At 39.9% G+C, this 17784-nt stretch overlaps 1 protein-coding gene across 3 annotated transcripts in view; it reads right to left on the bottom strand.

The window, feature by feature from the left end:
• Positions 1–17784, bottom strand: part of gspt1 (G1 to S phase transition 1) — a 105171-nt gene that overhangs the window by 9626 nt on the left and 77761 nt on the right. For 2 of the 3 annotated variants that reach the window (XM_066663345.1, XM_066663344.1), the window contains 7 exons: positions 15066–15220; positions 14520–14660; positions 10888–10981; positions 9729–9809; positions 5189–5362; positions 5004–5093; positions 4732–4900 (listed from right to left, as the gene is read on the bottom strand). In XM_066663345.1, coding sequence (XP_066519442.1) covers positions 4732–4900; positions 5004–5093; positions 5189–5362; positions 9729–9809; positions 10888–10981; positions 14520–14660; positions 15066–15220 — 904 coding nt within the window. Of the gene's footprint in view, positions 1–4731; positions 4901–5003; positions 5094–5188; positions 5363–9728; positions 9810–10887; positions 10982–14519; positions 14661–15065; positions 15221–17784 lie in introns of those variants that run through there. The other variant, XM_066663346.1, reaches the window with a different exon arrangement.

Genomic DNA, 17784 nt, shown 5'->3' with positions numbered 1-17784 from the left:
ATTTAAGTCATATTCACAGGTTTTATTTTTAATATTGCTTGAGGCAGTAAGTGTTTATTTGCTCAAAACAAGCAAACAAACAAACAATAAATAATACCCAACATTAAAATACAACCAAATATCATTATTTCAGTAAATGTGATATTCTGTGTTTGTTGGTTTAAATTTTTCCAAAACTTTCCTCGTGGCAGTCCATATTATTTGAGGTCATCATCCAATACCCCAAATCTGGAATGATCTTCCAGAAAAAGTTTGGGACTCAGACACAATTGCAATCTTCAAATCTAGGCTAAAATCTCATTTGATTGGTTTAGCTTTTGGTAGTTAATGCTTCCCCTTAGATAAAGACGGCTGACCCAAAGGTCTATGGACACAGGGAATTATAGTAAACTGATCTCACTGCTTCGCGTGATCACTCATTTTTACATTCTCACATTTCATGTCAAAACTTTGTCTTTACTGGAATTCTGTGAAGCTGCTTTGTGACATCAGTTGTAAAAAGTGCTATACAAATACATTTGATTTGATGATTTTACTGGTTAATAAATAATGATTTTAAATGTGTGTTGTTGATTTAACAAATTCATGCAATCAAAGTTTAAATAAAACACAGAAGTTTCTCACTCGCACTCGCTCTCACCAACACATCACACCTATTCTCCAGCATCTTCACTGGCTTCCCATAAAGTACTGTATTCAATTCAAAATACCTCTTCTCACTTACAAGTCTCTAAATATACTTACTCCTTCATAGCTGTCTGCTATTCTCCATCCCTACAAACCCATGCGCACACTCAGGTCTTCCTCAGCCGGGCTGCTCACTGTTCCTCCTTTCAGCCTTCACAGCTAAAGTGATCACGCTTTCTCTAGATCTGCTCCGCGACTCTGGAACTCTCTTCCCCCTTCAGTCCAACATTCTCCAACACTTTCTATCTTCAAATCAAACCTCAAAAAATATATTTTCTCCTTTGCGTATAATACTCCTCAAACTTAATCTTTTCATGCTTGTTCTGTTTGATAATGTTTTTTATTCTGTATTTGCTCTGTTTTGTATGTCTTTGAATGTGTTCTAAGTATTAACTACTGTAAGCATCTTTGAGTTCTTGAAAAGCAGGACAGAACTGATTTCCCACAATCATAGACATTCGCTTTAATTGTTTAATTGAAATATTGATAGAGGACCTGTGCCATACCGGAATCTGTATGATTATGTCATTAATTAATTAATATGCCTTTACTGCACTTGGTTTTGTTATTATATAGTATAGAGCTGTTAATTTTTTCGGCTCCATATGGTTTGTGATGCCCCATGAGAATTTTAATATTTGTGATGTTAAAGTAGACCTTTGCCTTTCACGGTTCTCTTATTCCTGGTTCAAAATTTGTTTTATTATGTTTTGAACAAAGTGGTTATTTTAAAAATAAATTGTTGCATTGTCTATGTTTAGGGCTGAGCACCAGAGGTGCAAAGCCCCCTATTGTTTTTCATGCTGATTATTAGGGGTTCAGGCATGTTGTGCTTTAAACCCTATTTTAACATGTTTGTTTCTTTTTCTGCGTTTAAATGAATCGCACAGCCCTGTAAGGCTTAGAGATTTAAGACTTGGTCAATAGGCATCCCGCTACTCAGGCGCAAAGAATCAGCCACATTGGTCTCAAGAGGGCACTACAGCGAATTTAAATTATTATTATTATTTTTAATATTATTATTATTAGGCGTAGAGACAATTTTTATTCCCCCAATTCCTTGGGTCCTGCCAGACCAAAAAGGCTGATACAACCACTAAGCTCCACCCACTTAGACTTTTTGCTACTTTTTATCAAAGTCTTTACTGGAATTCTGTGAAGCGCTTTGTGACAACATCAGTTGTAAAAAGCGCTATACAAATATATATGTGATATATATTTTTTTTAATTTGACAATATATTGTAAAATCAGTTTGTATGCCATCTATGCACTGGCACCAAAATTAAATCATGCCATTTGATCCTCATATTGATCAAGCATGTAAAGTTTTAGGAAGTTAGCTGAGTTACAGCTGCATTTGTGCGATTTGTGGAATGCATGCTCCAATAATGCTATTTGAAGGTGCCTGGAAGGCACACACTGTTGAAATTCCAATCGTTTTTGATAATTATTTAAGTTCAGGTTATTGGGATTCTGCTGATACAGCTTATGTCCATACTGGGTTAAACCCACAAAGTAGTTTGTGCTCAAAAATGTCTCTCTACATTTCTATCCTAAATTACTATAAACTTATTGCTCCATCTTGTGGCCAAAAATGCTTACAGTTGAATTACCCTGAATGGCTATAACTAGTCAGCAATTAAACATATGGATACATCTTGTGACCAAAGGAATTATTACAATTAAATGCATATCTAACCTGAATGGCTATTAATGTTCACCAGGGCATGAAATAGTATTTAATTCTTCTGCTCCATCTTGTGGCCAAAAAAAAAAAAAAAAATCGGGAAAGATGGCAATACAAGACTTATGATAAAATATTTAATTGATCTAAAATATTGTGCTTAGTTTCATTATCTGCACATGTCAAGAGGTCATAACATATGAACATAAATATTTATCATCATTAAGACCAACAATCTGTAGTTATAGCATGTTCATTCATTCATTCATTCATTATCTGTAACCGCTTCTCCAATTCAGGTTCGCGGTGGGTCCAGAGCCTACCTGGAATCACTGGGCACAAGGCAGGATAACACCCTGGAGGGGGCGCCAGTCCTTCACAGGGCAACACACACACACATTCACTCACACCTACGGACACTTTTGAGTCACCAATCCACCTACCAACGTGTTTTTTTTTTGACTGTGGGAGGCACAGTCTCCCAAACCGGGGCAAACCCACGCGGACACGAGGAGAACACACCAACTCCTCACAGACAGTCACCCGGAGCGGGAATCGAACCCACAACCTCCAGGTCCCTGGAGCTGTGTGACTGCGACACTACCTGCTGCGCCACCGTGCCGCCCAGTTATAGCATGTAACTTGTAGCTTATGGCCTCATTGTGTGGATACTTGCAAATACGCACACTTCGTCAATTAATTAAGTTAAAAGTTATGTTATGTTTTAGGATACCATTTGATCTGACATCACAATTTAGCATAGAAGGCATCTCAATGATTCTATAGTGCCACCTATGATTTAAATGCAAATATGATGATTTACAATGTCGAAAACTCTCAGCAAACTTTTTTTGCAATTTTTTTTGCAGTGGATGTGGACTCCATAGCACCCCCTACAATTCCAAAATGATTTTTATCACTGTGAGTGACTTTAACTAGCGCACACAAATTTATAAGAACATTTTCCTCATTATGATGGAGGTATTAGCTCCACCCAACAGGAAGTTCAACATATTGGAATTTGTGAATTTTTCCCTTTTTTTTATTAACTCTTTGAAACTACTTGAATAGTTCACTGGATTTCCTTAACATACACAGGAAACAATCTAGACATAAATGTCATAACAGTGAAGAAATAATCTCTAACAAGACAGGCAATAGATTTACTTAAGATGCAACTCGAGACTAATTACAAAAGTCCTCACTGTCAGAACCTAGTTGCTTAGAAATTAATTACATTTGGGTTGAAAATAACTGACATTATTACACACATTATAAACATTATAAGTGACTCAGCCCCACAGAAGTCACACATTTTTGAATTTGTGCATTTTTTAAAAACCTCTTTTGACCTCCTCCTTGACAAAATCTGGTTTGAAATTGCAACAGGTCCCATAGTACCTCCTAGTTTTTAAATGCACACTTAAATCCCAGGACAGCTGTGAATCTTATCACCATCTGGATTAACTGCAGTCTGTCCTTCACTCAAAATACCTGTGGCGTAAGGCAATGGAAAAGTTGACATTGACAGCATTCAGAATCAATGCTCATTTATGTACATAATTTACATAATGCCCTTTATGTACATAAATTAATATGTCCCGTCACTGCCCACACACCTCTATTTAATTAGAGTAGATGTTAAGCAATACATCTAATATAGGGCAGTTCAGAGTGAAAAGTCAAACGACAACAATAAACATAGCGACAGTGAACGTCCTGATAATGTAACTTTAATTACCAAAAGTCAATCACTACTCTGCTAGGCTATTAAATACATTAAGACAAGTGAAATTTTCACTTCTCACTTATTTTAGCAGTGGTTGTGTTTTGCTTGAACTATCAGGTAAACTGCCCCCCAAAGTTTTCAGTGGTACTGCTCCAGTCTGTCAATTTATACAGGCGTAATGAATGCATAATATGGACAGAAGTCTCTGTGCATATCTGTATCCATATTTAACACTGGGTATAAATGAGCTTTTATTATGAGCTACACAGAGCAATGTTAGATATAAAAAAAATTAAGTAAATGCTACATTCATTTTTCCAAAACACTATTAGTAGTCAGATTATTATAATATTGATTTGTTGAACATATGTTTGTGGTTGTGTTCTTTACATAATCAAGCTTTCAAGCAGTGTCAAACTTTATCCTAGAGGCACCCTGCCCTGCACATTTATTGCTTTCCTTTCTCCTCAAGTCCTTTGTAGTGGCTGTGCTAAAGCTTGGAAATCACTAAAATGGGCAGGGCAGTGTGCCTCCAAGACCAGGATTGAGAAACCCTGCTTCTGAGAAAAACACCTCTATGTGACCAAAGAGGAGACTGAAAAAAAAACATGTTTAAGTTAGAAATCTTACCCTCATCTCTAAGCGTGAAACGCCCCATCTGTGGGAAGTCTTTAAATGTCTCTAAGCAGATGGTTCCTGCTGTTCTTAGACGGGCAATGCATACTTGGTCTTGTTTGACGAAGCGTGGACGCATCTTGCTCTTCTCTCCTGTTTTCTTGTCCACCAGGCAGATTAAGGCCTGCGAAAATAATAGGTTAAAAAGGCGAAATATCCTCTTACTAATGAAAGAAGTATCAAAAAATTTCATACATTTTTAAAGGAGACAAGCATTAGCTTCTTACCGTTATTTGCACTTCCTCTATGCAGGTATGAATATGTAGGACTGCATTGTAACCTGGACATATAATGGATTTATGTTCAATAATGACAATCTGCAGAAAACAAGAACAAAAGAGAAAAAAAAATAACATGAGGCAAACACATTACAATATCTTCACTCGGCATGTAACTATAGGCAGTGTTCTACCTGGGCATCAAATGTGCGTCCTGAGTGGCAAAGGTTTTCAGCATTGCATAGTATAAAGCCAGGCAAGATCTCCTCCTCTTCAATGCCTTTGAGGCGCAGTTTTAGGTTTTCTCCTGGCCCAACATCATCTGTCTCCATGTCATCAGACAGCAGGCTAAGCACCTCCACTGTGTGCTAGTGTAATTAATGAGAAAAGTTAGGGTGATTGGTGACCACAGCCTATTAACGAGTCACAAGTAAGATGGACGTAGTGTTAGTATCTATTTCTGATTACAAATGAAGTTATGTAAACATAGGACCACGCCCGAACTCCTCCTCTCAGTCCTATATATACCCTGCAAATTCACGTCATTTCTGCGTCGGACAAACTCGCCTCACTTAGTTCAGGACACGGATCTCAACTCGACTGCTCCACGACGTCAGCTCGCTCCTCCGCGCTGGGTCATTCCTGCTGATCCCCATATTCGGAGCCGTGTTCGGCATTAATCAAGCCCACTGAGCTTCCTGTTTTAAACTCGCTCTGGCTAAACATCCATGGGACTGCCCGGTATCTGAAGTTGCGTACGGCCGTTGTCGCGCCTGCAACCGCTTCAACTGTTCTATGCTCTGCTGTCTTACCCGCTCCGGATCGGTGCTCTGTTCTCCTGCTTCTCCTCCGGCTGCATTCGGCTTCCCTAGTGACCCCCCGCATCTGTCTCCGACGCTGGCGCAAGGCTTCGAGCCTCCCCTTAACTTCATCTCCGGCTACGCTGCTACAGGACTGCCTCGTGTTTTGGGGAACGCGAATCTACCGTCGTCACGGCTGCTACTCCACAACTACGAGCTCTACAGAGCCTTGAGACTACCATTTCCTCCTCTCCAGCAGAACAGCCTCGGCGTTCCAGCAACGTGCTCCGAAACAACGGCGTCCCCTTCGTTCACTCACCTAAGAGAGAAATCCGTCTGCCGGTAAGGAGCCCCTGCGCAGCAATGCGATGACGTCACAACCTTCTATCTCCGACTCAACGCCCCCTGCTGGAGCATTCTTCGTCTTCTTGTTACCGTTTCTGGTTGTGTCTAAGCTGGAGACATTAGCCTCAATGTCTTATTGCCTTTGCTGTATCACAGGTCGGTGCCTTAGAGGGCTGTTTTGATAATAATATAATTATCTGAGCTGAATTGGATAATGGCTTAGAATCTGCAATATTTATGCACATCTCCAGGGCAGTAGTTTACCTACACTGCTTGCCAAGATGGTCCTATCTGAAATGTTGGAAAAGAAAGCAGGCAGCATGTTTAAGCCTCCATTCCAAATCGGCTCCTCTTTCCATCTGAACATTGCTTTGATTGACAGTATTGCACCCATTTAGACACAGCCCTCCAAGTTTGTTTTGTTCTGTCTTATCCTCTCTACGCATCATCCCACCCCTCCCTTTCTCTTCCTCTACATCTGTCTCTACGCATCATCCCACCCCTCCCCTTTTTCTTCCTCTACATCTGTCTCTATGCATCATCCCACCCCTCCCTTTATCATCCCACCCTTCCCTTTCTCTTCCTCTACATCTGTCTCTACACATCATCCCACCCATCTCCTTTTCATCCCACCCCTCCCTTCATCATCCCACCTCTTCCCCCGTTGCAGCCGCAGCTGCATGCCTCAGACCTTCTAGCACGCACCCCTCTGTAGGTGCTGCAGTGTGCCTGTCTCCTGTCCAGCGCACTGAGCACTCGACACGGTCTACTCTACGCATCATCCCACCCCTCCCTTCATCATCCCACTTCTTCCCCCATTGCAGCCGCAGCTGTATGCCTCAGACCCTCTAGCCCACACCCTTCTATAGGTGCTGTGGCGACCTGTCTCCTGTTCAGCGCTCTGGGCACTCGACGCGGTCTATTCTACGATCTACTCTACACATCATCCCACCCTCCCTTCATCATCCCACCTCTTCCCCCATAGCTGCATGCCTCAGACCTTCCAGCCTGCACCCCTCTATAGGTGCTGCGGCGGGCCTGTCTCCTGTTCAGCGCTCTGTGCACTTGATGCTGTCTTCTCACTGCATGGCTTCCTCATTGCTGATTTATTTTCTTTCCACCCTCTACCCCTGCTGCTGCTCTATGCCTCCTACTTTCCAGCTTGCATCCCCTCTACAGGTTGCTGTTGCGGGCCTGCCTCCTGCCTGGTGCTCTGGGCATTCTATGCAGTCTCCTTGCTGCACAGCTTCCTCACCCTAGATTCGCTCTCATCCAATCGTCTCATTCTCCCAGCCTCTACATCAGCAGCTTGCATACTTCATGGACGCTCATCCCAACCTCTTCGATTTGCGGCCACTCCATACCCTGCCTCTAACATTACAATTCTCATTTTTCTATTTAGGTGCTGCTGCAGACCCTCATCCTGACTCCTCTGCTGACATGCTTCTCCCACCCTCTGGCTTCCAGTTTATACTCTCTTTTCAGATGCTGCTGTGGACTATCGTACCGGACCCTCCTCTGTGCTGCCTTGCTGCTCACACTCTACAGTTTCTAGCTCCTGCTCTGTTTTCAGGTGCTTCAGTGGACCTTCATCCCCCACTTCTTGCTGCTGCACTACTCCGAGTCTCTGACTTTCCAGCTCATTGTCTTCCCGGGTGCCGTTACAAGCCATGTCCTAATCCTCCCCTTTGCGGCTGTCCCACACCCCGCCTCTTCCTTTACAGCACACCCTCTCTCCTGATGTGAACTTTCATCCTAATCCACTTCCCCTCATGGTTTTGCTGCATCCTGCCTCTTCCTTTACAGCCCTCCTCTCTCATGCCACAGACCTTCGTCCCAACCCCATAGCTTTGCGGCCGCACCACCCACCTCCAACTTCTCAGCTTGCACTCTCTCCTCAAAAACCGCTGTGGACGCTCATCCCTATGCCTTGCCCTCACAAACAAACGGTGCCCTGCGTCCACTGTACGGTTTGCACTCTCTCCTGCTGGATCTTACCTTCAGCTTCCGCTTGCAGCTAAGCTTCTCCTAGCGACTGCACCTCGTAGTACTGTTCGTACTAATTCTTCCAGCAGCTGTGGGCTTTCAACCTGACCTCTCCTCTTCGCGATCATGCCGCTCCGAGCCCCTAAGTTCCAGCTTATGCTCTCTTCTCAGGCATGGCCTTGGACCAGCCCCCCTACACAGCACTCAGGCCCTTGACGCCACCTCATATTCAATTCACCCTCTCACATGCAGCCTTGTCGCTCTCAGCTTCTAACTTTCCAGCTCTCTCCCCAGGATACTTTGGACCAGCACTCAGGCACTTGACGCCACCTCTGGCACCTGTTTTTTCAACACCCTCTAGGCATCTTTGTTATCTTGTAGTCAACTTTCTACCTTGCCTCCTTGCTTGAGCTCCTCAGCACCTTTTGGATTTTTCTCTTTCAGAGTTTTCTCCCGTGTGACAAAATGCCTTCTCTCTCTAACCTTTCCTGTGGTGCTGACCTTTTTGGGCTTCTTAACTGGCCTCATCTGTCATCCCTCTAGATCACCATTCTGTTCTCAATTCCCTCTATGCCATTGGAAAGGCACCACCAGGGCACACCTGCCAACGAAGCATATCTCGCTTTATTAAAGATGCCCCTCTGTAGTACTTGACTTCAAGGCTGCTATTAATCCACTTTTCACCTATTGTTGCCAGCCTCAGACCCCTCACTATTACCCAATTACCATCAATTACACTGAAGTAGAAATTGGACTTAGCAACACTCTGTCCAGTGCATTCCAGCCTGATGCACTATCATGGTGGCCCCAGATAAATGTCACTATTATTGTTACACCGTAGCTTAATGACATTTAGCTGGTGATACTTTAAGATTCTATTATTAGTTGATCAATTTGATTTCTGCCGATGCGATGATCTTGTCCATCTTAAGACCAACTCTGACTCTATATCACTTTTCGCAATCATCACCCCTTTACCGCTGCGGCATCTGAATACTTGAATTACCAGTCACGCTAGAATTTCCGTTATCATAATCAATAAAGGACATTCAACTTACTCATGCTATTTCTCTACCGTCTCACATGACACTCAGTCATGCACCAGTTTATTAAAGGTAGTTCATTCAAAGACTCACTAACCCCTTGATTCACCTACACACAATCAGGATCTGGTCTGGCTTCTTACACATTCATAAGCTGCCCTGAACTCTTCCCCACAAGACTTCTGAGTTCACCTCCCTGTTTCAGCTTCTACGGGCGTGGTCTGTACTAGCAAATTCTATTTTATAACGGCCTATATTTTAATACATTTTATGACAATGGCAATTTACATATGAATATTCGATTTTAGCTAAGTAAAAATCAAGTTGTCTGTAATGATACTCCTCAGTGTACACTGTAGCAAAATGTTTTTCTTCAGGCCTATGCGGCAACAAAGAACAGCAGAATATACAACAGAACTTCATTAAGCTCGATGCATTTGAGGACTGTTGCATAAGGGAAAAAATTCTGTTCAAATTAAACAAAATTCTTCTAAATGTATACATTTCTGGTTTCTTGTTAATAGATGGCTTTGAGTGGTACATTGATTTAATAACCTTACTCTATTTGGCATCATGATGAGCTGCTGTGTTTTGCCAATGGTCCCTGATTCCAGTTTTCCAAGGACCACTGTGCCCATATCCTGCATTGAAAAAAAAAAAAACAATTGGGGGAAAAAATCCAATGTCCTTCTGGTTTTAAGCACCAAAGTAGTGATAATTTTTATGATCGTTTTAATAATTGAATGGTTTCTGAAAACAACCCTAGTTTTAATAATATTTATTGAAACTCACTCAAAATCTAAAGAGTAGTATCAGCATACACACTGTATAAATGGGTCTAAGCCAAATGTGCAGTCATACATTTTAGGGTCAAAATGACTATTAGATTTTGGATTATTTCTGTGAGGACTGGATTTCATTCAGCCATAAGTGTCTACAAACTCAAGTAACTTGATGAAAAAATGGGCTTGATTTGCAACTTAGTTTCCATGTATGGACTGTCTGAAGTGAAGTATTCATGAAGATGTATCAAAAATCTTTTTCCAAGATTAACATACTAAAAATAAACCTACCTATATGGGGAATCCACCAAATATTTGATTAAAAAGTAACTACACCTTAAAGGCATTCATCCATCCAGCCTTAATTAAAATTTGAAAATGTATTTCCAAATTGTCAAAAATATTTTTTGTCATTGTTCCATTTATAGATCATCAGGTCCTAATATACTTTTAACGGACCTATGAGGACATGATTCAGTAAGCAAATTTTTGTAAGTGTAAACATCCACGCACAAAAAAATGGGAACAAAAAAGGCATGCATAAAAAAATAGAGACACACAAAATACCAAGAATAAACAGAGATGCTCAAACAAAGAGAAAAAACAACCCATACAAAAAGTGAAACAGTTAACTAAAAATGGAAACAATAAGTCCTTATGTAACGTTACATGTTTGTTACAGATTAACTCCCAAAGAGCCTATATTTCAGATTCAGGATCAACTCTTGTTTCTCTGTCATGTGGAAATTAAATAAAGCCCCAACCCCATCTACAACACCCCTCACAATGGCCCCTCTCACTTCAGTGTATTTTTTAAAGTTAACCCAGAAGTAGGGTAGCCAAAGCAACAATTTGTAATTATCCATTATTTTAATATTTTAATTACTGGGAAACCTACATAGAAATATTTTACATTACAAAAGTGTTAGTTCCTTACCCTGTATTTATCTACAATGGGCAATCTGACAGGACCATCAGTTGATCTGTTAAAGTTTGGCAAGCTGTCCAGATGTGGAATAAATGGTAAGCCCCTAAAGGAGAAAGCAAAAGCACACACAATAGAAATACATTTTGTATGCTAACCCCTATTTTGTCTGCTAACTGCATAAAGTTAATGACAAACCCTATTTCTGGACATGTTCGTAAGCTGCAATAAATACAAGGATCTGTGATTTTAACTGACAAAATTACATGGAAAATTTTTACAATATTTTTCATAAACCAACTTGAATGTTAGATATTTTAACATTTTTGTCAGTCAATGGTTTAAGAGAATAGAAAAAAATATATAATAATAATCAATCATCACAGGTGCATTTTAATTGCATTTAATTTTAAATATAAGAATCATCTCCAAAATATCAGAATGTTCTCCAAAATGAATAAGGAACAGTAATGTGTTCATTCAGTATCAGAAATGTGCGTGTATCATGGACTAGAATATCAAATTAAAACTCTCTCAAGTTAATCAGACACATGGCCCTCCTAACAGCTGAAGATAATCTAATCAATGAAGGTTTGAAATTATCTGATGGCGTAACCTCTGAAAAAAATCTAAATCTAAAGTTTTCCAACATTAAAAATTAAATCTGTTCAATATGGATTCGATATTACATCCAAACAACGAGACTTCACGTGACAACTGACACCAAATATATTCCTAAAATCAAGAGGAATAGGTTTCATGATTAAAGTTTTAAGAGCCGTGGCGCCCTCACGTGGAACAAGAAATACAATGACATGTGACTTCAAAGGACCTGCTGTTCCTATGCCTGCTAAAATCTCTTGTATATTTTTCTTTTGTATAATGATTAACTTTTAGTTTATCCAGGTTGTATGATCTTACGTCGATCTCTTATGTGACCGACCAGATTTGTAAGATTGAATGTGTTGTTTTTGTGTTTACTGGCGATTCTTGGTCGTCAAGCTCCCCACAGGGGACTATATGAGTCAAATTACTAAAACGTAACTTAAACTTGTTATATTTAATAAGACTAATGACTCAATCAGTAAAATAAAATGTTAGACTTTCATTCTGTAGCCATGTGAATTGAGAAGTCCCCCCTTTTTATTTCACATATTATTCTGTATTTGGGTTAAAACTGTTTTGTTTTTATGCTGTATGTAACAGACTGGAATAATAATAATAATAATAATAATACCCCCAGAAAACATGTTTCATTCCAATATTTTTCTTTTAAGAGAATGAATCGAGACGCTATCTGAATGAAATGTCTTTTCCTGATCCCCGCTGTATTCCTGGTGGGTTCTTAGGACTAAGCCCCACCCTGAACCCCTTTAGGGGCCATTCACCAGCAGCTTTGCAGAATCCTCAGGATCCAGTCAGAGCACAGGCTCCACCCCTGGGAGGGAACAAGAGACCACTGAAAAAGCCTCTTACTGACTGAATGAATTTTCAGTAACATTCAGTCAATAAGAGTAAGAGTTCAGTTCAGATTTAAGGTCGAGTAGAGTTTGGATCTTCAGTTCCAGCATGGAGGATCAACTTCAGAATTGATAAACGAACAAAGGACAATTCACTCCACCAAAGAAAATCTCTGAAAAGGAACTGACACCATTTTATGTATTGGACTTTCTGCAGAAAGAAATAATACTTTTGAGTTAATTATTATTTGTTTTGTTTTATTTTACTTAATCATTCTTTTTCTTTATTGCTCCACATTAGAACTAATGGCCAACCAAGTAGACCACCCTAGATTAGAGATTATAATATTCACTTCAAATCAAGTCACTGAATCTGCCTCTATAATTGTCTACAACCACAGCCAGCCCAAAATGAATACGCCGGTGTCCCCAAGGCTTGAGAAATCTTCTCACCACCAAGACCCAGCTACGCTTTGAGAACTCATTGGATTGCCAATTAGCCCAGTCTATGAAACTTTAATAATTAATCCCATGTTATGAATGTTATTGTTCCAAATAAATAACTTTTCTATATTATACGAGTGTTTTCTGTTTATGTATGTAATGTGCTCATTTAAGCTGAGTGTAAATCTGAGACAAAGACCCCATTCTCACCCAGATAAAGTTTAAATACGGTTGTATTTGTTACGCGCTCAGTGAATCAATCATAATCAAAATTATCAAATTACTAATTAATTAATGACTAATTACACTGCAACATGTGCTACCTTCAAAAGTCAACAATGGTGTGCTTGGTTTTAACATAACTTTATTCTTTCATGAGTTATTTACAAGTTTCTCTTTGTTTACAGCCATTGACCTTTTGCAGAGGTTAACAAGTGAGGAGCGGATAGAAATTGTGTTGATGTCTGGTGACTGGGCGGCATGGTGGCTTAGTGGTTAGCACGTTCGCCTCCCAGCGCTGGGATCTTGGGTTCAAGTCTTATCTGAGTGGAGTTTCCATGTTCTCCTCGTGTCTGCGTGGGTTTCCTCCCACAGTCCAAAAACATGGAGGGTAGGTGAACTGGCTTCTCTAATAACTGTCCTGGTGTGTGAGTGAATGAGTGTGTATGTGAATGAATGTCTGTATATGTGAGTGAATGTGTGTCAGCCCAGATATGGATTGGCACTCTATCCTGGGTTAAAACCTAGTGCCCGATGCAGTGCTCCAGGTGGACGGTCATTCCTGGTCGAGAGTACGCTGTGCGCGTTTGGCTGCTGCTTCTCACCAGTGTGTATGTGGATTGAGCGTTCTGAGCAGTGTGGATTGTAAAGCATCCTTGGGTGTCTAGAAAGGCGCTATATAAGTGTAAAGATACATTCATTGAAAAACCAAAAGTTGGATCCAAAATGGTCACCACCCATCTTGAAAGGTTTCCCCCTTCCATATACTAATGTTCCACAAACAGGAAGTTAATATCACAAACCATTCCCATTTTATTAAGGTGTATCCATATAAATGGCCCACCCTGTACACATTTATTTCTACAGTAAAATTCATTCAATTATTCATTATCTGTAACTGCTTATCCAGTTCATGGTCGCGGTGGGTCCGGAGCCTACCCGGAATCATTGGGCACAAGGTGAGGACACACCCTGGAGGGGGTGCCAGTCCTTCACAGGGAAACACACTCAATCACTCACACCTATGGGCACTTTTGAGTCTCCAATCCACCTACCAAGGTGTGTTTTTGGACCGTGGAAGGAAACCGGAGCACCCAGAGTGAACCCATGTGGACACGAGGAGAACACACCAAACTCCTCACAGACAGTCACCCGAAGCGGGACTTGAACCCACAACATCCAGGTCCCTGGAGCTGTGTGACTGCGACACTACCTGCTGTGCCACTGTGTTGCCCCTACAGCACAACATTGTTTTTCTTGTGAAATTCCCAATAAGTTTGATGTGTAACATGACCCTCTTCCCATTGAAAAAACAAAAGTTGGATCCAAAATGGCCGACTTCAAAATGGCCACCATGGTCACCACCCAAGTTTTCCCCCTCCCATATACTAATGTGCTACAAACAGGAAGTTAATATCACCAACCATTTCCATTTTATTAAAGTGTATCCATATAAATGACCCACCCTGTACTAAAAATGCACAGCAATAAATTAATGCACTACAGTCCACATATACTTACGTAAACCAGGGACACAGCTCAGAAGGTTCCTTTAAGTTGGCTCCAGTCAATCCAGAGCAGGGCAAAAACTGGATGTCTTTCTTTGGGTTAAAGCCCACCTTCTTTAGAAATGGCACTAATTTCTCCTTACATTCCTCATACCTGCAGAATAAACAAAGTATTTTAGATTAGATTAGAGTTTAGATTATTGCAAAATGCTAAAAATAACCAATGAGTTGATTTAAATTGACAAAAAAAATTATTTATACAATATTCTTACTTCCCATCAGGTTGATCTGTCAGGAAATGTTTTGATATGACAGCATGAGAGTGCTACTGTTTTGCTTAGAGTACTTTTTTAGCTATATAGTTTACATTTGTCCATTTATTATATAATAGGATATACTATAGTGCCTGAATGTGACAATTTGAGGCAAGTTTTAATAATTTAGGCATGCAGCTTGCACTGAGATAAATGTTTAAGCTTTTTTTTGGGTGCCCAGTTATTCATTTCTGCCCAGTTATTTCTCTAATTTCATACTGAACATTATGTAAAACTCTGTTTACCTATCCAAGCTCCAGTCCACAGTAGGATCATCCATTTTGTTGATGAGAACTATCAGGTGTTTGACTCCAGCAGTTTTGGCCAACATAGCATGCTCACGTGTTTGGCCCCCCTTTTCAAAGCCTGTTTCAAACTCTCCTTTTCTTGCAGATATAACCTAGCAAAGAAACAGAAAGAGAAAACTATATATAAACCAAAGAAAAAGTAGCTTAAAAAATAAGAAAAAATAAATAAATATCTATTACAAAAATGTATAAGCTGGAAGATACTAAAATCTACTAGTGAATACAGTTTCTATAGAACCTGTGTGTGACTGCAGCTCACCAGTGGTAGATTCCGCTTACTATTACACATACCTTACATGGGAATTAAAGCAGTGCTAAAGCCAATGTTATCCTAAAAAAATCCTTACACTGATTATAGCAAAAGTAAAAATATACCCAATATGTTTTTTTCAGGTGGCAATAATAATAATAATAATACATTGTATTTGTAATGCATTTTTCAGTTGCCAAATCCATTACATTTCACAATAAGTATCTATGTTATGATGGCAAATTTGTAGGTGTGAGATTCTGTGTACTGTGTGAAACTGACTGGCAGTGTCTGTCTTGTTTCTGGCAGTTAAAACTTGTGTCAAACATTCAGCTGGTCATTTTATGTAAACCATTTAATAATATTTGAACAAATGCTGTACAAAAACCATACACTGGATCACTGAGAAAAACTTAGGCACAGTATTTACAGTGCCTTGGGAAAGTATTCAGCCCCCTTGAACTTTTCAAACTTTTGCCACATTTCAGGCTTCAAACATAAAGATATAAAATTTTAATTTTTTGTGAAGAATCAACAACAAGTGAGATGCAACCGTGAAGTGGAAGGAAATTAATTGTATGTGTCAAATGTTTTTAACAAATAAAAAACTGAAAAGTGGGGCGTGCAATATTATTTGTCTCCTTTACTTTCAGTGCAGCAAACTCACTCCAGAAGTTCAGTGAGGATCTCTGAATGATCCAATTTTGTCCCAAATGACTGATGATGATAAATAGAAATCACCTGTGTGTAATCAAGTCTCTGTATAAATACACCTGCTTTGTGATAGTCTCAGGGTTCTATTCAAAGCGCAGAGAACATCATGAAGACCAGGGAACACACCAGGCAGGTCCGAGATACTGTTGTGGAGAAGTTTAAAGCCGGATTTGGATACAAAAAAAATTCCCAAGCTTTAAACATCCCAAGGAGCACTCTGCAATCAACCATATTGGAATGGAATGAGTATCAGACCACTGCAAATCTACCAAGCCCTGGCCTTCCCTCTAAACTTTCATCTCGAACAAGGAGTAGACTGATCAGAGATGCAGCCAAGAGGCCCATGATCACTCTGGATGAACTGAGGTGAGAGAGTCTGTCCATAGGACAACAATCAGTCATACACTGCACAAATCTGGCCTTTATGGAAGAGTGGCAAGAAAAAAGCCATTTCTCAAAGATATCCATAAAAAGTCTCGTTTAAAGTTTGCCACAAGCCACCTGGGAGACACACCAAACATGTGGAAGAAGGTGCTCTGGTCAGATGAAACCAAAATCTGTTTGGCCACAATGCAAAATTATATGTTTGGCATAAAAGCAACACAGCTCATCACCCTGAACACACCATCCCCACTGTCAAATATGGTGGTGGCAGCATCATGGTTTGGGCCTGCTTTTCCTCAGCAGGTACAGGGAAGATGGTCAAAATTGATGGGAAGATGGATGGGGCCAAATACAGGACCATTCTGGAAGAAAACCTGTTGGAGTCTGCAAGAGACCTGAGACTGGGATGGAGATTCATCTTCCAACAAGACAATGATCCAAAACATAAAGCCAAATCTACAATGGAATGGTTCACAGATAAACATATCCAGGTATTGGAATGGCCAAGTCAAAGTCCAGACCTGAATCCAATCGAGAATCTGTGGAAAGAGCTGAAGACTTCTGTTCACAAACGCTCTCCATCCAACCTCACTGAGCTCGAGCAGTTTTGCAAGGAAGAACAGGCAAGAATTTCAATCTCTCAATGTGCAAAACTGATAGAGACATACCCCAAGCGACTTGCAGCTGTAATTGCAGCAAAATGTGGTGCTACAAAATATTAATGCAAGGGGGCTGAATAATATTGCACACTCCACTTTTCAGTTTTTTATTTGTTAAAAAGGTTTGACACATCCAATAAATTTCATTCCACTTCACAATTGTGTCCCATTTGTTGATTCTTCACAAAAAAAATTAAATTTTATTTCTTTATGTTTGAAGGCTGAAATGTGACAAAAAGGTTGAAAAGTTCAAGGGGGTCGAATACTTTCGCAAAGCACTGTAGGTATTTTCATTTACAATCTTGCAAAGTTAAGTGTATCTATCTTAAAAGCTACAGGAGAAACGTTTAGCGATGAGTAATAAAAAATCAATATGAACTGTATACATGTGAACAATATAAACTAATTATAAACTGCAAAATCCTTGTTCCAGACAATTTTCCTTGCTACATACAAATTCTCAAAACTCTGACATAAGTCACTTAACCAATAATGTTATTTAGGTAAACACAATTTGTCAAATCAATTTGATGCATACACTGTGCAGACTGAGCATAAATTGTTTGTTTTATTTAAATCAACAAGTACATTTTGCAAATGCAACTGCTCACACTTAACAAAATTGAAAATTTTGTTGAAAATTGAAAAT

This window comes from Hoplias malabaricus, chromosome 3, assembly GCF_029633855.1.
Source record: "Hoplias malabaricus isolate fHopMal1 chromosome 3, fHopMal1.hap1, whole genome shotgun sequence".
Lineage (NCBI taxonomy): Eukaryota > Metazoa > Chordata > Actinopteri > Characiformes > Erythrinidae > Hoplias > Hoplias malabaricus.
The sequence above is the reverse complement of the archived record's forward strand: the minus strand, read 5'-3'. Positions and strand labels throughout refer to the sequence as shown.